Source organism: Ursus maritimus, unplaced genomic scaffold (genome assembly GCF_017311325.1).
Source record: "Ursus maritimus isolate PB19 unplaced genomic scaffold, ASM1731132v1 scaffold_2, whole genome shotgun sequence".
In the NCBI taxonomy this organism is placed as follows: domain Eukaryota; kingdom Metazoa; phylum Chordata; class Mammalia; order Carnivora; family Ursidae; genus Ursus; species Ursus maritimus.
The window spans coordinates 26,713,963-26,738,632 of NW_024424452.1; the positions used below are offsets into that span (position 1 = coordinate 26,713,963).

A 24,670-nucleotide genomic window follows, 5' to 3' on the forward strand; every position below is an offset into this window, starting at 1 on the left:
TGTTCCCTCTCTCGCTGGCTGTCTCTATCTCTGTCGAATAAATAAATAAAATCTTAAAAAAAAAAAAAAAAAAAAAGATGTGGAATAAGGCCACCACTTACCTCTTTTAAGGCAGTCATGATTTTGGATCTCAAGATGGCAAGGGCACACAGTAGGGCTACAAGCCAGAAAGTGAGCATGATCCCCGAGGACTGGACTCCCTTCCTTCTCTCGAGTTGAATTAAAAAGGTAGCAAGCAGCTGCAAGAGTGAAACATACAATAGGAGTTGTCAGAAGACCAGGCCCCCATAGTCCTGGAAGATGTTAGTCCTGGAGTAGGGCTGCCCTCAGCTCAGTGGCACCAAAAAACAGCCCGGGGAGGAGTGGGCTCCCGTACCAGCTCTGCTCTTGCCTTGCTGGGTGACCCTGGACAAGTCACTGAACTTCTCTGAGCCTCCGCTGCCTCGTCTGCAAAAGAGAGAGGACTATATATAGCACCTAACGTGAAAGTGGTGGGAATTTAAGGAGACCGTGTATAGATCTGGGATAGGATGGCAAAGTGGAGGGAAGCTCAGTTTACAAGAGAGAGGCCCGCTTTTTCCTGAATGAATGAGCATGGCTGAGCACCAATAAAACTTTATTTACAAAAACAGGCAGGGGGCCGACCCTTCATTTACAGGTAGTCCCAGCCCTGACAGAGACTAATTATTGTCCCTCGGGCAACAGTGAAATCTGTTCTCTTTCATAGGAGATAAAGGTTCTGTTATCTGCCTATATTTATACATCTCATCTGCAAGGAACTTTATTAGAATGACAGAGGGTGGGGGGAGCTGGGATTTTATTTCATTCCTAATATCTGAAGCTATTACTCCATTTCACACACAACTTAACGATCAGGGAGAGAAAATAAGCAATAAGACGGATTTTTCTCAAAAGAAGGAGAAAGGCCACGGCCATTCCCCTGACAAGCAAAGCTGGCCTCAGGAGAATCCCCAAAGCTGGTCATGAGGCAGACTTCCGAGGAGCTAAAGGTCACCCACAGCACCTGCCCTTACTCCCCAGAAGCACATCCGCTTGTCTGTCCTCATCCATCCTCCTGGGGGGCCCCCCATCTCCCTCACTTCCCACATTTAACCCATCAGCAACTGGCACTGCCTCTGCCACCAAGGCCGATCCTCAGTTCGTCCACTGCTCACCCTGGCCCCAGCTCCCTCCCCTTGTTCTGGGTGACCCCATGGGCCCCCCCACTGCTTCCCAGCTTCACCTCTTGCTCCAATAATCCAATCTGTTCTCCACTCCTCGGCTTTTCAATACACAGAGCCAGACATGCCACACCCTTGCTCCAAACGTCTCCCTTTAAAACTGGGGGTATTAACCTGGGGTGCAAGGACAGGCTGTGGCTAGAACCCAGAGGTCCGTGAACTTGGATAGGAAAACAATCACATCCTCACTCTCCCTCAAATCAGCACCACCGGTCATTAAGTGAAGGCAATAAACCACACAGCATTAGTGGTCCCTGGGGCTCTGTCACCATTAGAAATTGTATCTGAAAATATACAGGTGAAGATGTCCCCCATGATCATATACGGTCATCACGACTTGGAAATTAAGGAGACATCCTACCTGCTGGTAGACCTTGATTTGAAATGCACGTACGTTTTTACTTTTTTAATCATTTGCTAACTGTGTTTTTATGCAGTTGGTTTTCCAAACCCGGTGCCCTGCAACTGAACAATGGATGACAACGTGTGATGAAACCATACCATCAAACACACAGAACGACTAAACTAACAAACACCTCTGGACACACACAACGGGGCTGAACAGCAGGTCTGAGAAGTCAGCCTCACACAGCCCCAGGCAGCAGGGCGCCATTCATGTGACATTCTGGAAAAGGCAAAGTGACAGGGGCAGAAAACACACCCACGGTTGCCAGGGCATGGGGCCGTGCAGGGAGGGGCTGACCACACAGCGGGGGCAGCACGAGGGAACTTTTTAGGGCAATGGGACTGTTCTAGATCTCGACTATGCAGCTGGTAGTTACCTGACAGTGTGGCTTTGTCAAAACTCATGAACTTGTATTTAAAAGAAAGTGAGTTTTACTATATTTAAATTAAAGCTCAAGTAAAAACACAGACGTCATCACAAAATCTTCACATATGTACGTGTGTGTATGACTGGTTTCCGTTGTGATCCTTGGTATTTATGTTAGGAACATGATCGTCAGATCTGACTGGCAAAGGAGAAAGGGGCCTGTGGCACAAAAAAAGTTTTAAAACCCACGTTTGGGAATGCCAAAAGAAACAAAACAAAACCCGCTCACCCTGAAGCTCAAGGTCCTACAGGGTCAGCCCTCTGCCCTTATTGCTGTCCCGCTCTCCTCCTCTCTTTCCTCCCTCTTCCTCAGCCACAGAGACCAACTCCTCCATTTCTCCCTCTGACCCCAGGACTTTTGCACGTGCCATTCTCTCCAACTGGACAGTCCTCTGTCTTCAGCCTCTTCAACCTTTTAATATCCTGCTCATCGTGTGGCCTCAGCTCCATCACCCCTTCTTCTCTAGCCCCCAGACCAAACACATTTGCCAAACTTCATCCCCCATGGCACTTTGCACAAGAGCAAACACTTTGTGCCTTTTGGGGGAATCAATGAGTATCCGTTTGCACAAATGGACATATGTTCCATGAGGACAGGAACTGTATCTGTCTTATCTCCAATTCCTGGCACACGGTAAGGATAGAAATATATCTGCTGACTACTGGCATCCCATATTCCTAGTACCTGTATACTCCTGCCCCTAGGGGAGTAGAGAGAATGTCACCATAGCATGAACAGCAGGGCTGATCCTTTATTCTGCCACTGAGCCCACAGGGGAAGAGAGATACTGAGGCTCTCACAGGCCAGTTCACCTCTTAGCTAGCTCAGAGCCTCAAATGGCATACAGCTCGGTGACCCTCAGCCCATCACACGTGTGTCCCCAGAATCACATACTCATGAATGAAGAAAAGACCAGGAACAGGGAAAATTTAGGGAGTATGAGCCCCTCCAGCCACAGCTAGTCTACCTCTGCACCTTCTTGCCCAACATACAGTCTAAGACCTTCGGGCCAGCAAAGTCAAGCTCTTCATTTACCAATTCCCTTGACATGTTTATGGAGTCTTATTACATGCTAGGCATGGTGCCCGGCTATGGGGACACAGAGGTGAACAAAGCCCACAGGGAGAGCCAGGTATTGGCAAAGAACCCCACAAACAGTGGTGCAGATGCCGGGGTATGAAGCCAGTTCTACCACTTACTGGCGGTGTGACCCTGGGTCAGTTCCTTCACTTCTCTGTGCCTCAACTGGCTTATCTATGAACATAGAAATAATGAGCAAAAATCCCTAAATGAGTTAATATGGAAAGGGATAAGGAATGTTATCAAGTGCAATAAAGATTCACGGCCACGGGGTGCCTGGGGGCTCTGTCCGTTAAGCAGCTGCCCGTGGCTCAGGTCAAGATCCCAGAGTCCCGGGATGGAGGCCCGCACAAGGCTCCCTGCTGAGTAGGGAGCCTGTTTCTCTCTCTGCCTGCCACTCCCCCTGCTTGTGCTCTCTCTCTCTCAGATAAAATCTTAACACAAAGGATTCACAGCCCTCCGCAATCTGGCTCCAACTTGCTTTTCTTTTCCCATCTTCTGTCACCTCTGCTGTCCACCCCCTAAAGCCCCACTCCACATTCCGGCTTCACAGATGGCCACTCCTTCAATCCCAGCCTCTAACCCTTCCTTGGACTCACTGCTCTCCCAGCTCAAAACACCCTGCCCCGAACCTACTTCCCTCCTCGTTGTCAAACACGCAAGGGCTACGCTCGCTGCGAACTTTAGGACCAAGGTATTGGGTGCATACGCGGGAATGGCCCTTAATTCGGAGCACATCACTGTGGCAGGCGGGCGCTAAAACCATGGCCTCCGCAGCAACCACCCCCCACTCAGCTATGCATTAGCTGTATGACCCTGAGGACATTTAATGTCTCTATGCCTTAGTCTCCTCCCCTGTCAAACGGGGACAAGGTTGTTCTGAGAATAGATGAATTCTAATTTCTAATGTCAAGACACGTAAACCACCAAGAACGGTGCCAGGCACACATTAAGGACTTACTTAAAATACGTCAGCTGTGAGAAAGCCGTTGCCCTGGCTGTGTTTCCCACATAATAATGGACCCCCATGAGGCAGGGTAGTTTCCTATTCAGCTTGGCATCCCACCCGGTAAGCCAGAGGCTGAAAACTCAAGAGGCAATTAGGTCCCAGACAATTAATATAAATGGCTGAGCTAGCCAGTATGAAAGCAGCACACAGCAGGCACCACCAAAGACGGCGCCCGCCATTCAGCCGCAGTGGCAAGGACGGCAACAGGGCACGGTGAGGACTGTGGCCAAGCGCACAGCACATGCACCTTTAAAGGCTGCACTCATTTCTCAGCTCCGGCTGATTGTTGCTCCAGAAGACGATGAGGCTGGTATTGCCATCTTTGAATTTTTCAAGAGAAGCCAGATTTTTGCATTTTTACTGTGAGATCTTCTCATTTCTACACACTGGCCACTAATTTTGGCCTCCACAGTGCCTGGCAGAGAGCTAGCTCCTACTTACCATAGTGATGCCCAAGAGGGTTGGGCTGACCAGAAACACCGGGGCCAGGAATTTGCCCCAACTTCTTTCCCAGAAAGAGTAGAAGAGGTCTGCCCAGCAGACGATCCACAGCAAAAATCCCAAGGCCTGGAAGAGAAGGACATACATGTCTTACAACATTCACCACTGGAACTTCCCCCAGTCCCCCTGCAAAAAGCTCAGCCTTGGGGGGACCAGCCAACCCCTGAACTATCAGCTGTGGTCCTTAGATATAGTACATAGCCTCTGGAGCATATACAAGTCCTAGGTACGGGGAGCTACCCTCTGGGCCATCACGCGCTAGTCTGTAACCAGTGTATGATGCCCTCCTGCACCCAGGGCATGACTGTTCGTCTGGTTGCTGTTCTTCCCATCCCCGGAAAATTCAAGAGCTCAGTCTACAACTTATCTCCACCTGCCACCCCGGACACTTGCGTAAGGCACCTCACACAGTAAGCACTCATTCAACAACATTCACTGGGGACCTACTAATGGGCCACATACTTTTCAAAGCGCCAAGGATACAACAGTGAACAAAACAGACAAAAGTCCCTGCCTTCGTGAAGTGGAGATTCTAGTGGGGAAAAAATGGGCAAGAAACAAACTAAAAAATATACACTATAATGCCAGAGAGTGATAAGTGACGTGAGGAAAAATAAAACAGGTAACAGGGCGTGGTCAGAGAGGGCCCTTGCCATCAGGTGACATACAGGTAAAGAGCCAAATGTAGACATTTGAGGGAAAGAACAATTCAGTTCCAAGGAACAGCAAGTGCAAAGGCCCTGGGGTAGGGAACAGGTGTGACAGGTTTATGGCTGCTGTGGAATGAGCAATGAGTGTGGTAGATGGCTGGGGAGGAGCCTGGGGCCAGATCAGGCTGGCCAGCGTGAGGATTTCATTCCTTGTGGTGAGAAGCTAATGGAGGCTTTTTGAGCAAGGCTTTTGTTTGTTTCTCTGTAAAATCTGTTTTACACTTTAAAGGGAGATGTTGCTCCCCCCAAAAAGTATAAAGTGCTCCCAAAGGTCTGAGATCTAGATAGGATAGGGAAATCGTTAGGATTTTGCGTGGTATGAATGAGACAGGTTTGGATGGGGGTACTGCAGGCCAAGCGACAGCTTCAGTAAAAAACATCCAAGTTTTCCTGTTTTGGGGGAACCAAGTCTTGGGAAACAGCCTTAAAAATGAAGTGAGATGCTTGCTAAGTGGAAAAGAGAGTGGAATGAGGATCGCGACACGTAGCTGCTCTCCACATGTCTTCCCTGAGAATGCTTATTCTCGAAGGGGAGAAACGGCCCCTGTACAGTGGAGAAACCAGGCGACACTTTGACCAACGATCAAAATGAACCCCCTCAATCCGGGGTGGATGAACATTACAGCTAGGTGTAATACCCTCCGAGGGACCCAACACCTGTTCCGTGGTTTTCCAGCCAGACACGCGTTACCCTCACCACGAGGACACATCATGCAGGCTCGAGCTGAGAAACTCCCTCTAAAACAACTGGCCCACGCTCTTCCAATACATGTCAAAGGAAGCTGAGGTGTTCTTCCAGATTAAAGAAAACCCAAGAGACACCATGACTAAAAGTACTGCATGAGGGAAGCCTGGGTGGCTCCGTCAGTGAAGCGTCTGACTCTTGGTTTCAGCTCAGGTCATGATCTCAGGGTGGTGAGATCGAGCCCCACGTCGGGCTCTGCTCTCAGCGTGAAGTCTTCAAATTCTCTCTCTCTCCCTCCCACTCAGTCTCTCCTCAAATAAATAAATAAAATCTTTTTCAAAAATTAAAAATAAAAGCGATGAATGAATCTAGACTGGATCTTGAAAGGGGTTGGGGGAGCGGTCCTAGAAATTCTAGGACAGGATTAGGACAAGTGACAAAATTGGAACATGAACAGATTTTTTAAAAAAGTATTATGTCCACGCTAAACTGCCTGAATTGAGTAACTGTACTGTCGTTACCTATGAGAATGTCCCTGTTTCGAGAAAAGACACACTGGAAGAACCAACGAGTAAAGATAGCACAGATGCTACCGGTTCTCAGATGATTCAAAAAGAATAAATCATACGTGTGTTTAAGGAGAGAGGAAGAGCCAATCAAAAAAAGGGTGGCAAAATGTTAGAACTTGGTGACCGTGAGTAATGGGTGTTCAGGGCTGTGGGCAGTTCCTGGGGTCCTTCTTGCCACCCTTCCACAGTTTGAAATTATTTCAAGGTAAAACCTTTTTTTTTTTTTTTTTTAAATAAAAAAGATAGCCTCGGGTCAGGTAGGAAGACCTCCTGATAATCTCTCCAGGTCGAACCTCCCACGCTCACTGTCATAATGAGGAAGGGGGGTCCTCAGGGAGGTTAAAACATGTGCTCAAGGTCATACAGCTAGGACGAGGCAGAGCCTGCATCTCCACCCACATCTGAACCCAGAGCCTCAGCCTTCACCCACCACGTCATAAGTCTGCCTTCTAGAAAAAGGAACTCGGTTAAGTAGAAGAAACGTGTCGGTCTTCACCAACCACCGGTCCCCAACCCAAGCACACCCCACTTCCCCCACCAGGAAGAAATCCCAAGTGACTTACAGTTTTGGTTTTGTTGAGATAGGTCATCTGAATGTAGCCCCGGTCATGGCGTGAGAGATAGAGGAAGTAGAAGGGGAAGCAGACCCAGAGGTAAGAACAAGGCACCCATACGAGGAACGTGTTCTGAAAGCACTTGGTGAAGTCGGGATTGCTGGTGTTCCACGTGACATCCCACGCCTGCAGACAGAAACAGACGCAGGGTCAACGGGCTGCACCAAGGAGGGACAGGCATCTGTGTGGAGATCAAAACCGCAATATGAGGGGGTTTAAGAGAACAGACAAGACCCTACACCCGGGGCCCTCTCGGGTAGAACGTGCGAACTAGAAAGATCAGGAGCCAAAAAGACCATGAAATAAAAAATAAGGCATAAAGGTAGGTCTCATCTCACAGAACAGGTAAGTCCTGGGACCTGGGGCAAGTTCTACTATCGTATAAAAGATGGAATCTGGGCACCTGGGTGGCTCAGTCATTAAGCGTCTGCCTTCAGCTCTGGTCATGATCCCAGGGTCCTGGGATCGAGCCCCATGTCAGGCTCCCTGCTCAGCAGGGGAGTCTGCTTCTCCCTCTACTACCCCTCCCCTCTGCCTGTGATCTCTCTCTCATGCTCTCTCTCTAATAAAATCTTTTTTTAAAATTTTTTATTATGTTATGTTAATCACCATACAGTACATCCTTAGTTTTTAATGTAATGTTCCATGATTCATTATTTGCGTATAACACCCAGTGCTCCATGCAATATGTGCCCTCCTTAATACCCATCACTGGCCTATCCCAATCCCCCACCCGCCTCCCCTCTGAAGCCCTCAGTTTGTTTCCCAGAGTCCATAGTCTCTCATGGTTCATTCCCCCTTCTGTTTACCCCCCCTTCATTCTTCCCTTCCTTCTCCTACTGATCTCCCTGCTATTTCTTATGTTCCACAAATGAGTGAAACCATGATAATTGTTTTTCTCTGCTTGACTTATTTCACTTAGCATAATCTCCTCCAGTCCTGTCCATGTTGCTGCAAATGTTGGGTAATCGTTCTTTCTGATGAATAATATTCCATCGTATATATGGACCACATCTTCTTAATCCAGTCATCTGTCAAAGGGCATCTCGGCTCCTTCCACAATTTGGCTATTGTGGACAATGCTGCTATGAACATTAGGGTGCATATGGCCCTTCTCTTCACGACATCTGTATCTTTGGGGTAAATACCCAGTGGTGCAATGGCTCGATCATAGGGTAGCTCTATTTTTAACTTTTTGAGGGACCTCCACACTGTTTTCCAGAATGGCTGTACCAACTTGCATTCCCACCAGCAGTGTAAGAGGGATCCCCTTTCTCCACATCTTCTCCAACATTTGTTGTTTCCTGCCTTGTCCATTTTTGCCATTCTAATTGGCATAAGGTGGTATCTCAATGTGGTTTTCATTTGAATTTCCCTGATGGCTAATGATGTTGAACATTTTTTCATGTGTCTGTTAGCCATCTAAAAAACAAAATCTTTTAAAAAAACATGGTGTCTGCCATTGAAGAAACCCGGAAGGTTTCTGTCAACTGAAGAGTCCTTTCATCACTATGCATCATTCCACTTTACAATTTTGCCAACTGAGGACTTCAGAAAGTCGTCTTTTTTTTTTTTTAATGTTTTTTTTATTACATTATGTTAGTCACCATACAGCACATCCCTGGTTTCTGATGCAAGGTTCGATGATTCATTAGTTGCGTATAACACCCAGTGCACCATGCAATACATGCCCTCCTTACTATCCATCACCAGTCTATCCCATTCCCCCACCCTCCTCCCCTCTGAAGCCCTCAGTTTGTTTCTCAGAGTCCATAGTCTCCCATGCTTCACTCCCCCTTCTGATGACCCCCCCTTCTTTACAGAAAGTCGTCTTCTTTGTCCCTATCACTGCCATCGGCGCCACCAACATCACCATCGTTGTGACCACCACCGCTTCCATCATCATCATCATCACGGCCATCACCACCACTAGCAGCCTCAGCATCATGGGTAATGACCAAATTGCAGTCCTCTGTGCTAGGCTCTATTCTAAGTGCTTTATCTGCTGTATCCCCCTTGATTCTGTGAGTACTTCATCACCCCTTTTTCAGAACAGCAAGCAAAGGCACAGAGAGGTTTGGTGATTTGTTCGAGGATCACACAGCAGGTAAGATCTGGAGCCCAATTCAAACCCAGTCAATTCGGTTCTGAAGTCCCTACGGTGAACCACTAAGGTATCCAGCCTCAGAAACAGATTGTTTCAATTGCTTTTTAAAGAACCCACGTGTGTTTCACTAGAAACATGCCAGATAGATAAGCGGACACATAATAAAGAGATCGGGTATATCAGCCCAAGAATAAACTGCAGCCAACAGTTAGGACTTCTGTAAACGGAGAAGTGAATTCAGGTCCTGATTTGACCACTGACCAGTTCCACAACTTGGGGGAAAGTTACTACCCTCCCTTATGGCTTTAATTTCCTATTTCTACCATGACTGGGTCAGATAAGATCTGACACAGGTGGCCCCCCAGGCCAATTTGGCCCACAGCTGGTTTGTTGTTATTGCTGTTGTTTAAGCATCCTTTTTTTAAAAATCTGAGGTTAGCTGCCAGCATTTTAAAATCAGAAAATTTCATATGAAAGTATAGATCTGGCTTCTCTTAGAAAATGAGAAAATTTGGGACACCTGGGTGGCTCGGTCAGTGAAGCAACTGCATTCGGCTCAGGTCATGATCCCAGGGTCCTGGGATCGAGTCCCGCATGGGGCTCCCTGCTCGGTGGGGAGTCTGCTTCTCCCTCTGCCTGCCGCTCCCCCTGCTTGTGCGTGTGCGTGCTTTCTCTCTCTCATAAATAAATAAATAAAATTTTTAAAAAGAAAATAAGAAAAATATGATAGCACTGGGCTCAAATTCCTGCTTCACAACCATCAGCAGGAGCTGGGGAGCAGCCCACCTCAGGATGAGGCCCGTGGGCTCCAGCTGGCCCCAGGCCCCATGCAGCCTATCTCCCTCCTAGCATTTTCTCCCCACCACTGGACGGTGCGCCCTCCAGAAAACTCCTGCTATGTCTGATCCCTACAGCCTCCCACAATCAGGTAAGTGAGACCACCGAGGAACTCCAAAAAACCAGGAAATCTTACGGCTCTGATTCAACCGTTCAAGCCACATTCAAGACCGTTGAAGAAAAGAAGGTAATGGGAACAAAAAGATCATTTCACTTAAAAAACACGTTTGACAATCTGATCCAAGTAATGCTCTGAGCTACTCAGGAAAGAGACCTAGTCATGCACAACAGTGAGTCTGACACGTACACTTCAAAACGGCTATTAAGATGGTCAGAAAAGAAAGGATTTGACTTTTAAAAAGAGCGAGTGAGCGAGCTCTGGTTCTAAACCAGGTACCTAAACTGCTTCTTCAGAGGTGTAATTATTCTGTGATAGAAACAGTTATTTCTCCAGCACCCAGAACAAGAAATCATGGAAAAATAAACCTTAAAAGGTCAATGCACACAAGGGGATTAGCTAGGAAACTTCTAGACACAAAGAAATCCTAAAAAAGGACAAAGGTCATGCCTCTGTGGATTTGGGCATTTGGAAGACAGTCTTGTACATAATAAGTGTGGTATTTATCAAAGACTGATTATTTTAACTGGTTTCACATCACTTGTAATTCTTAAGGTGATGGTGGAAAAGGGGATTAAACTGTTGGTGGTTATTAAATACAGAACCGTTTCTGAGCAGCTGCCAGAAAAAGCACATTCCAAAGGAATTTGCCCTTCTAGTAAAAACAATGCTGGGCCTTAATATATGCAGTTATGTATACCAGAAGCTCGGTTCCTGTGTGAGACATTTCTATAACTTGATCCTTGCCCCAATCTTTCCTTGCCTGGACTACTGCAATAATTCCCTAACCATTCCCTGCTTTCAGCCCTCCTGGCCCCACTCAGTCCAGTCCTTCCCCACTACAGCCAAAGTTATCTTACCTATCTGGACATCCATACATGCATCCATAGATATGTATCTACGCACCCAGCCACTCACCCATCCATCCATCTACCCATCTGTCTATCCACCCACTCCCTTCCCATGCATCCATGCATCTGTCCATCTACCAGGCACCACTCACCCATGTATCTACCCACCCATGCACCAACTCACCCATTCATCTACCCACCCAGGCACCACTCACCCATGTATCTACCCACCCACGCACCAACTCACCCACTCACCTATCTATCCATCTACCCACTCCCTACCCTTGCATGCATGCATCCACCCACCCAACATCTACTCACCCATGCACCCAACCAACCAGGCATTCATTCATCCATGTTCCTATTAATTTACTTTTAACAGGTCATAAGGTCTATGTGTTAAATTTTTTTCAAACTACACAAAATGGCATACATGTAGTGAAAAAGAAGTCTCCCTCTCTGAATTTGCAACCCCCCATCCCACCCCCCAGGCAAAACTACCATTATTAACATCTTGTGCATCCTTCCAAATATCTTCCAGATAAAGTGTATCAATTTTGTTCCCCCAAAAAGTACAATACATAGTCCGTTCTGTACCTTTTTTTAAACTTAATATTAGAAACCGATTTTTTCAGTAACAGATATGTTCTATACTTGAGAACTTAATTGTATTTCTTTTGAATAAAGGTAGAAGTGACAAGCCATCTTCCTATCCCAGTCCCTAACCCCCCAGGGTCCTGTCTCTAGAAGCACCCATGATTGGTGTCTTGTGAGTACCTTCCAGAAAATATTTTATGCATATATATTAACAAAAATACCTATTTCTGTTATCGAATGAAGGAAGCACACTCCTCACACTGTTCTGTACCTTGCTTTTTCTTTTAAGTTTTTTTTTTTTAATGTAATCCCTACACCGAACGGGGGGCTCAAACTCACAACCCCAAGATCAAGAGTCACATGCTCTACTGACTGAGCCAGCCAGGCGCCCAGCTTTGTTCTCTTAATAACACCCTTGCACTGCAAATGAAGGGCCTCCTCATTCTTTGTTCCAGGTACTTGGTCTTCCACTGGATGATGGACCCGACTGTATTTGACCAGCCTGCTGCTGACAAGGGCACTGGGTTGCTCTAAGAGACCAACAGTGCAGCAGTGAACTGATAACCTGGTAAGTGCCTCATTTCACACACGCTAGCATATTTATAAGATGACTTTCCAGAAGTGAACCTGCTGGGACAAAAGGTGCATGCATCTGAAATTTAGACACTGCCCTCCAAGGGGATATCAGTTTACACTTTACCTAACAAGGTACAAGGGTGACTCCTCTCCAAACACCATGTATTACAAGCTTTTTGATCTCTGCAGATGTGGGAGTGGAAAATACCTCACTGTAGCTTAAATTCCTTTTCCCTTTATAATGAGGGAAATGGAAGATCTTTTCGTGTGAGTTTGAAAGCAGTAAGATTTTCCGGCTCGGAAGAAAAGTCAGACTTAAACATTTGTTTTAATAAATGGGACAGATCGGATTGTCCTCTCTCCTCTGGGTAGCAACCTCAGATGGCTCACAATCACGTTCAAAAGCTGATCCTTGCTATGCTTCATGAGGTCTTCCCCATCGGAGCCCCGTCTGTTTCTCCTACAATTTCTCCCACCCTGTTCCCCAGTGTGTCAACTCAGGCCTTCACTCAAAGAAGCATTTGCCATGCATGTGTCAAGCATTATTCAAGGTACTGGAGATTCGGGAGGGCCATGGTCCCTGCTTTCAAGGCACTCCCTAGCTGCTGGTCAAATAAATGGTTCTTTGGGATACCTCTTGCTAGAGGCTCTCCCTGCAATGTCGTTCTGCTGTAACAAACTCCTACACATCCTTCAAAACCCAACTTGGGTATCTCCTTAGGAAGCTTTCCTCCCCACTCTCCAAATCATGAGACCCACCCCCCAACCTTCGCAATGGTTTTCTTACCTGTCACAACTTCTGTCCTACAAGGACCACGCAAGGACCTCAGTGCCAGGACCATGTGTAACTACTCTTGACTCCTACCCTCCTCACCAGGCAGGTACCCAGAAGTTACTGAGTAAATGGCTCATGCCATGCCTCGCCTCCCTGCCCCTCCAAACATTATTTCCTACTTTGCTTTTAAAAAAATAACAATCGGGGAGCCTGGGTGAGTCAGTCATTAAGCGTCTGCCTTCAGCTCAGGTCACGATCCCAGGGTCCTGGGATTGAGCCCCATCTTGGGCTCCCTGCTCAGCGGGGAGTCTGCTTCTCGCTCTGCTCCTACCCCCGCTCCTGCTCTGTCTCTCTCTCCTCCTCTATCAAAAAATTAAATAAAATATTAAAAAAATAAATAACAATCCATCCAGGTAGAGCCTGGCTACGACCCTGGGCTTCCTGGTCAGGTGGATGTGGACTGAAATTCGGGCCCCGACCTCCTGCGAACCTGGGCAGGTCACTTCACTTCTCCAAGCTCAGTCTCCTCCCCAGGAAAATGGTCAGGAAAACACAAGGGCCTGGAGGGGTTTTGGCCAGTAGCAAACGGCACAGTGTGTGAGAGGGGCTTCACACAGAACGGCATACTCTAGAAACAAGGGGTGACTGCTAGTAGCAGACGCCAAGAATTCACTATAATCCCCACCACTGCCCCCGGCACGGCCCAGACGCGGTAGGCTTAGAGGACAGGGAAACGCTCGAGTTAGGAAGTAAGCAAGAGAAAACCGGGGAGCATCTAAGGACACACAACTCCTGGCAAGGAGAGGCCAAAGAACGCTCAGCTCAGCGAAGGCAGACGTCAGCCCTTTGGAAGGCAGCTTCCTGCTCCAAGCCACATGCCCACCCCGACCTGGAGGGAGAGGCCGGAGGGAGGGGGGGGGGTTCATGTGAAAAGGGGAAATCTGCTTGTGAAGGTGAAATTTCACGGGTGGCCAATATGCCACCTGCCCCCACCCCGCCTCAGCCACCCAACAGCAGCCCTGACAACTGTCACCAGAGTGAAGACAACAGCATCCGGGCCTCCAGTGTGTCCCTCGCTGGCTGGGGCTGTAATGAATCTTCTGTACAGAGAGATCCCCTTGGCCTCCCCTGGAGACCAGCAGTGTGACCCTGCTGTTTGGGGTTTGGACAGGAAACAGCGAATGCAGGCCACTGGAAGGCTTAAGGAAGGGCGATGATTCACGGAGAGTCTGCCAGCCAACTCGCTGCTCGAGACCCCAGAGCCGACAGCTACCCTGCTCTTCCATCCAGCAGCTCTGCCTCTGGATCCAGGAGCTTCAGAAACCAGGCTCTCTGATTCTGCTAATGGAGCGGCCATCAGCCCAATACTGGTGACAAAATTCAACCCCAGGAGAAGCGAGTCCAGAAAACAGTCACCAGCGCTGACCCAGGCCCGAGAAAATCTTGATACAGAAAGTGCATCGCTCCCCCAACCCAGGCTTCTCTTCACAGGATACGACTGCTTCGTCACCCTTTTATGGGTGCCCCCCTCCACCACCACTCTCAGCCCTGATGCTTGAGGATGGGGGTGGCACAAGTTCAAGGCTGCTTGGCCCATGAGGTCTGGGAGTTCTTAACATTTCACTGAGTGCTGTCAACTCATACCCTTCTCTCTCAGGGCAGAATAATGACAACCAGCACACTCTGAGCACCGATGTACTAGGCATGTCCCCCAGTCCTCACAAGGACTGCTGCTATGCCCATTTCACAGATGAGGAAACTGAGGCACCAGGAACTAAGACAGCTTGATCCACATCAACCCAATCACAGCAAGGACACCACTCTCTTGTCCCCAGTGATGCAGGGTGAGGATGTACAGTTTACAGGTGCCTTGGCTATCTATAAGGGAAGCACCGAAAGTTGGGAGGGGAAGGAAGGAGTGTCACCTCTGTGGAGAGTTGAGAACGAAGTGGACATTATAAAAGGTGGATATGACAGAAACTGGCACTTGGTGCCACGGGTGAGGGGAAGGGAGGTGCTGCTGGATCAAACTTATCCTGTAGTCCTCCTTCCCACTGGACCTCTCCAATAAATTCACTTGTGTTTGTGCAAGTTTAAAATGAATTTGCTCTCTCAATACAAAGCATCCTAATAACACAAATTCTGATCCACTGAGTCAACTTCTATACAACAATACGATTCAGAATTTGATATGCATGAATTTAGGGTTTATACCATTACCAGTAGCATACTTCTGGGTAAATCAATGATCTTCTGAGGCTCAAACAGCCCACCAGCAAAATGGGGCTACTACTGTCTCCTCCCCGAAGGACCATAAAAACCCATATAAATGTTGATTATTACTATTACATACAACCTCTTCAGATGATTTTTTTAGGGTCCATTTCTTTCCTTCTGTTCTCCCCTTTTCCTATTCTCCTTCTCATCACTTCACGCCATCTCCCCAAAAGACTATCTATCCCTTTGTCTCCTAGACCTAGTTTTCTTCTCTATTTGCCTGTGACCTTAGACAAGTTACTGAACCTCTCTGAACCTCATTTCTAAGGCTGAGAATACCTATCTCCTTGAGCTATCCCAAAGATCAAATAAAATTACATACACACAGGGTCCCACACACTCAATAAAGGACTATTGTCAGTAATCTTAAGTCTTACATCAGTAATAAAAATAAACGAAGTTTATACCATTATACTCTTAAGATGGTGAACTTATATTGTTACTGATAATAATACCACCTAGCATTAACTGAGCACTAATTATGTGCCAGCACTATTTCTATGCGTCTGAAGTGAGTTAATTTGTTTAACCTCTATGACTACCTAGAAGGGAGGTTTTATTTTGATGCTCCTTTGTTAGATGAAGGAACAGAGTCAGAGATGAAAACTAAACTGCCAAAGGTCACCCAGCTTGTATGTGACGAGGCTGGGGCTCAAACTTAGGAAGCCTGACCACTGAGCTGCCCCCCACCCCCACCCCGTGCTGGCTCCTCGTGATGGGGCACACGGGAATTTGTGCAGGGCCTTCTGGAGCTGTGCCTGTGTCTATGAAAAATCTGGGCCAAGAGGAAAATGTGTGAGTCCTCCAATCATCACTAAGTGCAGAACCCACTCCCTGTCCTCACTGCCTACGGCTGCTGTCACAGATCACCAGCAACTTGGCGGCTTAAAGTAACACACTTGTTGAATCCTACAGTTGTAGAGGTCAGGAATCTGAAAGGGGTCTCCGTGGGCTACAATCAAGGTGTGGGCAGGGCTGTGTTCTGTCGGGAGACTCTAAGGGAAGACCCATTTCCTTGCCTCTTCCAGCTTCGAGAAGCCGTCCACATTCCTCGGATCATGGCCCCTTCTGCCATCTTCAAAGCTGAGAGCATCAGACAAAGTGCTGGTCAGGCTGACACCTCTCCTCATTTACGCTCTGGTGTCTCCCTCTTCCACTGACAAAGACCCCCATGATGCCTGGGCCCATCCAGATAACCCAGGACACCGCCCTTCTCAAGGTCGACCATGAGTGGTAGCCTTATTTCCATCCGCCGCCTTCATTCCTCTCTGCTGTGCAACATCCCATATTCAAGGGTTCCGGGGACCAGGCCAGGGGCACCTGTGGAGGGGCGGTTATTCTGCCTACACGTGCCCTCAGGTTTCCTTGGGTCCCTCCTCAGCTCCGTTCAATGGTTCTCACACAGGCAACATGGCTGCCTTCGGCTGGGTCAGGTCCAGAAGCCACCCCAGGGCTGCCAAGCTCCACAAAGAGCGGTCCTGATGCTGACCAGCCCTTTCAGTTCCATCAGGCCGGTCCCCAAAGTGCCGTCTGCTGGGGTATCTCTTCGGCGGGGGCCCCACAGGGCTTCCCCCCACAGCCTGCCGCTCCGGCCCGGCCGACAGAGCTTCTAGAGGGACGCCAGGCCAGGGCCTGCAGGGACAAGGGCAACAGCCCTGCCCAGGGCCCTACTGGCTGACCTCGGGACAGGAGGGATGGCTCCAGAGAGGAGGGCAAGCCAATGGTCAACACAGGAGGGTACGCAATGACAAATCCGAACCGCGGCCCTCGGTCACTTGCATCTGGGAGTGAGGGTTGCTCTGACTTCTTTAGTTACAAGGACCTACTTTGAATGTGGCATTCCAGTGGGGTCTGAAGGTCCTTTCCCCCATGTGATTGTGTCAGTAATTCATGATAGGTGGCTTTCTACCACTCAATGGACAATTATGTATCAGGAGACTACCATGTTCCAATAACATGTGGAGGTCAAGTTCATACTCTCAGGGGATCATTCTATTAAAACAGGCAAATACTAAACAGATAAATTAACAGCTATAGGCATGTCCAATGGCAGCACATGCCCTAAAGAAGAGTACAGGGGGGCAGAGAATAATGGTGGGGGCTGGATGCTATTTCAGAAAAGAGCTCTGGGCCAGGACGATAGTCGAGCAATGACCTGCACGTAAGAAATTACATGGCACCTTCCTCCATCAACAGAAACGAAAAGACTGAAAGCTTACGGAGGAGGTTCTTAGCGGCCTGTGCCAGGACCGAGCCAAGTGCTTTACATCCCATGTGATCCTCACTAACAACTCCGGGAGGAAGGCCCTAGAATGAAACCCATTTTACAGATACAGAAACTGAGACCGAGTTTCGCAAGCAGCATGGGGAGCCAGGAATTTGAATCCAAGTGTAGATGCCTCTGTGTTCCTAGAGAATGTTCGGTTTGCATTTTTTTTTAAATCACATGCATGTACTACTGTTCCCATTTAAAATTGGTATAAAAGGGTATACAGATGCTTCTAAAGGCAGGGAAATTTTCTTAGAAGGATACAAAAAAAAAACACCAAACCTCAAAAAGCTAACAGGGACTATCTCCGGGGGGCAGAGCTAGAGCTGCTGAGAAGACACTATTCATTTTGTTTTATTATCTTTAGCACTGTTTGTATTTTTCACTCTGCATGTACCGATAATAACAAAAGGAATTCGCATTTTGAATAAATAAACAGCAACAGCAGGAACTTAAGGGCAGACATTTCTAAATGCTGGGCTGGGAACAAAGAGGAAGCACATGATTACTGGGCGCCCAGTAGTTGAAATGTCTGGCACAGTGGTAAGTGTTTTCCAAGCGTGAGTCCACTCAAACCCCTACAAAATCAGGACTCTCAGAACTCACCCTTTTTGGACCAGGGGATTCTGAGGCCCAGAGACGTCATGGAGCTTGCAGAGGGTCACAAAGCCGGAAGGAGGCAGAGCCAGGCTTTGAACCCACAGAGGCTGACAGTGAGCCCTAACCTCCCAGGCTGCACCGCCTCTCAGCCAGGTGCTTGGAACTCTAGCGGATTTGCAACGGCCACAGCCTCACCGCCCAGCCTGAGCCAGCCTGGAAGGTGACATTCTTTGAGGCAGGGCATCAACTACACGTCCTCAGGCCTTAGGGAGTCCAAGTGCATCTGTGCAGAATGGAGAAGCAATGTTTTGACCCAGACATGGAAATATGCTACAACTGCCCCCACCTCTCCAACGGGCGCAATGCGAGGGGATGGTTAAGAACACAAGGTTGGAGAGTCTAGGTTCCAGTTTCCACCTCGTCACAGATCTGAGCCTGAAACCTGGGTTTCTCAACCTTGGCACTACTGGTATTTGTAGCCAGAAAATTCTTTGATTTGAGGGGGCTAGCCCGTGCATCAGAAGATGTTAAGCAGCGTCTCTGACCTCTGTCCAAGAGATGCCAGTAAGCACACATCCCATTGAATCCTCACAAACAACTCGAGGAGGCAGGCGCTATAAACCCATTTCACAGAAACTCAGGTCCCATAACCTGCAAGCAACATACACGGCCAGCTGTGACGATCAAAAATGTCTCCAGACATTGCCAAATAGCCCCTGGGGAGGCAAAAATTGCCCCTACCACCCTAAAGCAGCGGCCCCACCAGGCCTCAGTTTCTTTACCTGTGAAATGAGACTAGTTCTAGAACCCAGCTATTACAGAACAAGCAGGAGGATTAAACATGACCCAAAAGGTTCCAGGTTCAGTTCCTGGCCAAGAAACCAATAAAAACAGGTTTTGGTTGGTTGGTTGCTAGCTTGCTTCCTTTCTTTCTTTTCATTCACTCATTCACTCATTCATTCATTCATTCATTCATTCTCTCCATCACACAACAAGTATTTATTGAGTACCTACTCAGTGCCAAGCTCTGGACTAATCAGGGGAATGTGGGGATAAATCAGACATGGTCCCTGCCCCCTTGAGACTCCTACAAAGACAGAAGGTCACAACTCATAACTGCAAAGAGCACTGTTCGCTATACAGGAAAGGAAAGGCTGTCGGGACAGCAAGTAGCAAGGTGAGGGTCCGGGAAGGTGACATATCGGCAGAGCAGAGTGCAAGCATCAGAAAGAGCCAAGTGAGCAAAGATGGGGGGGGGGGCATGTCCAAGGCAGAGGGGCGGCAGGGGCAAAGGCACAGGGGAGAAGAGGTGTGCGTATCCACCTTTTCAAAAATGCAGAGGGGAGGGAGGGAATAAGTAAGATGAATACAAGCAAGAGCAACAAAGCCTAGGGCCCTGGAGTCGGAGGGCCTCAGTTTGAATCCAGCCACCAACACTCACTTTTGCCCCCTTGACCTTCAGAAAATTAGCTAAGCTCTCTGGCCCTGGTGTCCTTCATCTGCAAATACATCTAATACGGAATCTGCAGGGCAGACGGCAGGGTCAAGGCCTTAGCTTGCACAGAGATGTCCCATCAGCTCTGGGCAGCTCAGGCTGGGGTCTGCCACGAAGCCAGGGCGAACCCATGGGGCCACAACTCAGGCTGATCAGAGCGCGACTAGGACAGAAGCCTGTACAAAGCACGGACAAGGAGCCAGGCACTGTGCTGCTGCCTTTTTCTTTTTTTTTAACTAGGCTCCACATCCAGTGTGGAGCCCAACGTGGAGCTTGAACTCACGACTCTGAGATCAAGAACTGAGCTGAGATCAAGTCGGACGCTTACCCGACTGAGCCATCCAGGCGCCCATGTGTCTGCTTGAACGTCCATCGCTCTGTTTCGTGGTCAGAGCCACGCCCTATGAGGCAGGTCCCGCATCGTCCCCATTTTACAGAGAGGGACACAGAGGCGCACAGAGGCAAGAAGACTTGCCGGAAGGCACATGGGTGGGCCCTGGATTCAAACCCAGACAGGCCGGCTTCAGGGCCCCAGCAAAGGCACAGAAGGAAATCTGTGGGACACAACTAAGCAATGAACCCCGTCTTTGAGGAGCAGAGGTGAGGTGACTGGTCGCTTACAGAGCCATATTCAGAACCAATCCGAGGGCAAGGTACCCGGCAAAGGGACAGCTCGGAAGCAGAAGCAGGCAGAGAAAAGGAGCGCAGGGGAGCCGGTAGTCAGGTCAGTCGGTCAGGGCCTGTTGGGCTTCTGGACATGAATTCTGTTTACAGAGATGGCATGGGGCCTCCGCTTTCCCCGGCACAGGCCAGAGAGACTGGGAGGTCTAAGGCTGCACCGCGAGAGGCCGGTGCAGCCCATGGTGGTGTGTGGGGGGAGAAGGGCAGAAGGTGCCAGCGTCACGGGGGCTACGATGGCCCGTGCCTGCTGCTGGGCTGAGCTGCGGCCTTTCCTCAGCCTCTGACTCACCAGAGCTAAGAATAAAGCCCAGAAATATTAAGGGGAGGTGGGGGGGGGTGGAAGGGCCACATCCAGACCTTACCCCCAGCCCCCAGGAAGGCAGGGCATGGCCCTGCACAAACAAGAGCCCCAAATCCTCACTGAACCCTGACACCCAAAGTGCAGAACAAAACATCTTAGCAAGACAGGGACGGGGGGTTACCTGCCAAGCCACAACTCCTGTCTTAAAAGGACTGACAGCCAAGCAGAACACAGAGCCATGGCTGCCTGTCACAGGTGTCCAAATGTCAACAGCAGCAGGCAGCGTGCTCCAACCTCCCTTGACCCCAACTCTCCCCATGATGGGCCCCTCCCTATGAAGCACACACCTGCCCTCATGGTCTCCATCCGGCCCTGACCGTTTCTGCTGACTTTGTCCCCAGCCACTTCCTCTCCTCTGATCAGACTCTGGAGCTTCACGAAATCCTCCATTTGATCCCATTACAGGGACAGGAGAGGGGTCAGGCGTGTGCCAGCCAGAGGAACAGATCTGGGGACACAGCAGTCTGGGGACACAGGACACACAGCATTCATCCGTTTACTGAGCACTGTTTCCAGCTGCAGAGGACCTAGCTGTGAACAGCAGGGCAAAGGGCCTGCCCTCCTGGAGCTGACAGCCTTGTAAGAGGACACAGAATAAACAAGAGAAAAGGAAAAAATATACACATATAAAATACATACATATAGCATGTATAAATATACACACATGCACGTATATGTGTGCATATGTGTGTATGTGTGTTATGACAAAAGGACACAGAGAAGTGGCAAGACCTTACTGAAGGGGTCTTTTAGTAACACACTTAAGAAACCAGGGAGTAAGCCAAAAGACCATTTTGGGGGGGAAAACCCACAGGAAACAGCAAGTGCAAAGGTCCTGTGGTAGGAACACATCTGGTATTTTGCAACAACGAAAGAGATGCAATATACCTAACATTAATGGGAAATGAAGTCAGGGAGGAAGGCAAGGGACAGGGAGGGACAGACTATGCAGGACTCACAGGCCATTACAGGCATTTTTAACTTTCACTCTGAGTGAGGTGGGGACCATGGATTTCATGCCTTCATCTGATTTATTTTTTCCAGAGACTGGTTCTCTGCAAACTTGCCTCCACAAGTTTTCCCGCACAGAACGTCTGACAATGTTGAGACATTTCTGGTGTCACTGCTGGGATGGAACTTACAGTGTGGGCATTCTGCAGGCAGAAGCCAGACAGGGATGCTGCCAAACATGATACCGCAAGGACAGCCCCCCACAGGGAGGTGGTCAGCCCTAAAGAGCAACAGTACTGGGGCTGAGAAACCCCATTTAACAGATTCCCCCCATCAAGATTAGAATCCATACTCCCCAAACACGCCCCTTATCTGGAAGAGTTTCGGCTTCTCACAACGTGTCACTGGGCAAGCAACCAAGCTCAGTTTCCGCAGCTGTAAAGTGGGGATACCAATGGAATGAAGCAAATAAGCACGCAATTAAGTACAGGCCGGAGCATACAGCAGGCGCTCAATAAATGTCACGGCTGTTATTGGGATTACTTCCAGATCTACCTCTTCCTATGTCCCTGCCACATTTTCATGAGTTACACGCAAAATATTATCATTTTAACATGCAGTGTGTGCATGGTATCGCACCCAGCAAACAGTGTGGAGGGAGCCAGCCAGAGGCCAGGGCTGGCTGTGCCCTCACCGAGCTGACGCTCCTTCAAGCCTCCGTACCCCTGGCCATTGTGGCCCCACTGCACCCTGCCCTAGCCCAGCCCTGAATTAACCCAGCCCCACAGCACTTGCTCTGCTCATCAAGGGTTCTGCTCGCCCAAGGCCCAGGGCACTTTCTAAAGGACAATCCCTGCCTCCCCCACAGGGAAGGTGCTTTGGAAATGTCATTAAATGGCAGAAGCAGGGGCGCCTGGGTGGCTCAGTTGGTTAAGTGGCTGCCCTTCAGCTCAGGTCCTAATCCCAGGGTCCTGGGATGGAGCCCTACACCCGGCTCCCTGCTCAGCAGGGAGTGTGCTTCTCCCTCTCCCTGCTGCTCCCCCTGCTTGTGCTCTAATAAACAAATAAAATCTTAAAAAAAGAAAACAAGTTTATAAATGGCAGGAGCTGGAAATAACAGAAAATATCAACTTCTTTTAAAATTGATTTTAGAAGGCAGAATGAGACTCCAATTTAAATATATGCGTGTGTACAAATATATGTGTATATTTGCGTGTGTGTGTGTCAAATAGTAAAAAGTTACTCTTGCCTCCCTCTCCCCCTGCAGGGTCCCGGGCATCCCGTTCCCACATACAAACCCAACCACATCTGAGTTTCCTGAGTACTCTTCTGGAATTCTTTAGGCAAATACAACTACATAGTCTTATTTTTCCATTTCTTTACCCAAGAGGTTTACACCAAATCCGATGACTGTATCTTGACGTTTTCACTTAAAAAAAAATGATCTTGGAGGCTGGCCTTGTCCTCACTTCTTACCTTCCTCTGGAAGCATCCCCACTCCCCCGCGGAATGGGCGGGACACCGTCTATTTACCCAGGCCCCTACTGCCCACCGCTTGGGTTGCTGCCAATCTTTGGCTATTCCAAACAATGATGGGAGGAATCCCCTTAGAAATTACTCCTCAAGCTGAAGAAAACACAGAAAGCCTGACCCGAAGGTCAACAGCTTCACTTAATCGCTACTAAAGCCTTGCAGGCGGAAAGCAAGGTGGTGCGGGTTAAGCTTGATAACCCCGAGATACACAATGAGAATCATAAAAGCGGTGATGAAGGCTGGCCCGGCCATCCCTGTGGGAATCCAGTCTGTACAATGTCACGAAGTGTATCGGAAGGAAACGGAATCCCGATCCCGGAGAGCGATGTGCACCCCCACGTTCCCTGCCGCATGGCTCCCAGCAGCGAAGATACGGGAACGACCGTGGCGCCCGCTGGCCGATGGAGGGATAAAGGAAATGGGATGTGTGCAGACCCGATGGGGTATCATCCCAGCGCTAACCGATAAGGGCATCCTGCCGTGGCTGACGACACGGGTGGACCGTGAGGGCTTTTCGCTAAGTGAAGTAAGCCAAACAGAGAAAGGCCAAAACCCCGGGCACCTGGCTGGCTCTGTTGGTGGGGCATGCAACTCTTGATCTCGGGGTCTCCTGAGTTTGAGCCCTACGCTGGGCATAGAGATTATTTTTTTTTAAATACACTTTAAAAAATAAAATAAAGGGGTGCCTGGTGGGCTCAGTGAGTTGAGCAGCGACTCTTGGTGTTGGCTCAGGTCATGATCTCAGAGTCACGAGATCGAGTCCCACGTGGGGCTCCATGCTCAGGGGGCGAGTCTGCTTGAGGTTCTCTTCCTCTCCCTCCCCCTTCTGCCCCGCCCCACGTGTGTTCTCCTTCTCTCTCAAATAAATAAATAAAACCTTTAAAAATAGATAACAAATAAAAATTTAAAAAATTAAAAAGCTGGACTCCTAGAAACAGAGAATGGTGCTTGCCAGGGGCTGGGGGTGGGGGAGACAGGGACACGTTGGTCAAAGGGTAAAAACCTGAAATTATAAGATGAATGAGCTCTGGGATCTAACATACAACATGGTGATAATAGTTAACAATACTTATTATATACTCGAAAGCTGTTTTGAGAGTAGATCTTAAAAATTATCACCACTAAATAGGGGGGAAAGGGTAATAATGTGAGGGAACGGAGGTGCTGACTAACCTTACTGTATAATCACTCCACAGTATACACATTTATCAAATCATCACATCATACACCTGAACTTTACAGATGTGGTAAGTCAACATCTCAATAAAGCTGGGCAAAAAAAAAAAAAAAATCACTAAATGCAGGAGTATGCATTCCTGGTGGCTTATAGCTCTACAAATATTATTTTTTAAGATTTTATTTATTTATTTGACAGAGCGAGCGAGAGAGCATGAGCAGGG

General features: G+C 48.6%; 1 protein-coding gene across 10 annotated transcripts in view; it reads right to left on the reverse strand.

The window, feature by feature from the left end:
* The window catches only part of ABCC1 (ATP binding cassette subfamily C member 1), a 130,730-nt gene that overhangs the window by 84,586 nt on the left and 21,474 nt on the right, over positions 1 to 24,670 (reverse strand). For 9 of the 10 annotated variants that reach the window (XM_040635280.1, XM_040635278.1, XM_040635274.1 and 6 more), the window contains exons 2-4: positions 7,192 to 7,368; positions 4,605 to 4,730; positions 102 to 239 (exon numbers count right to left, since the gene is read on the reverse strand). In XM_040635280.1, the coding sequence (XP_040491214.1) occupies positions 102 to 239; positions 4,605 to 4,730; positions 7,192 to 7,368 (441 nt within the window). Of the gene's footprint in view, positions 1 to 101; positions 240 to 4,604; positions 4,731 to 7,191; positions 7,424 to 24,670 lie in introns of all 10 variants that reach the window. The other variant, XM_040635277.1, reaches the window with a different exon arrangement.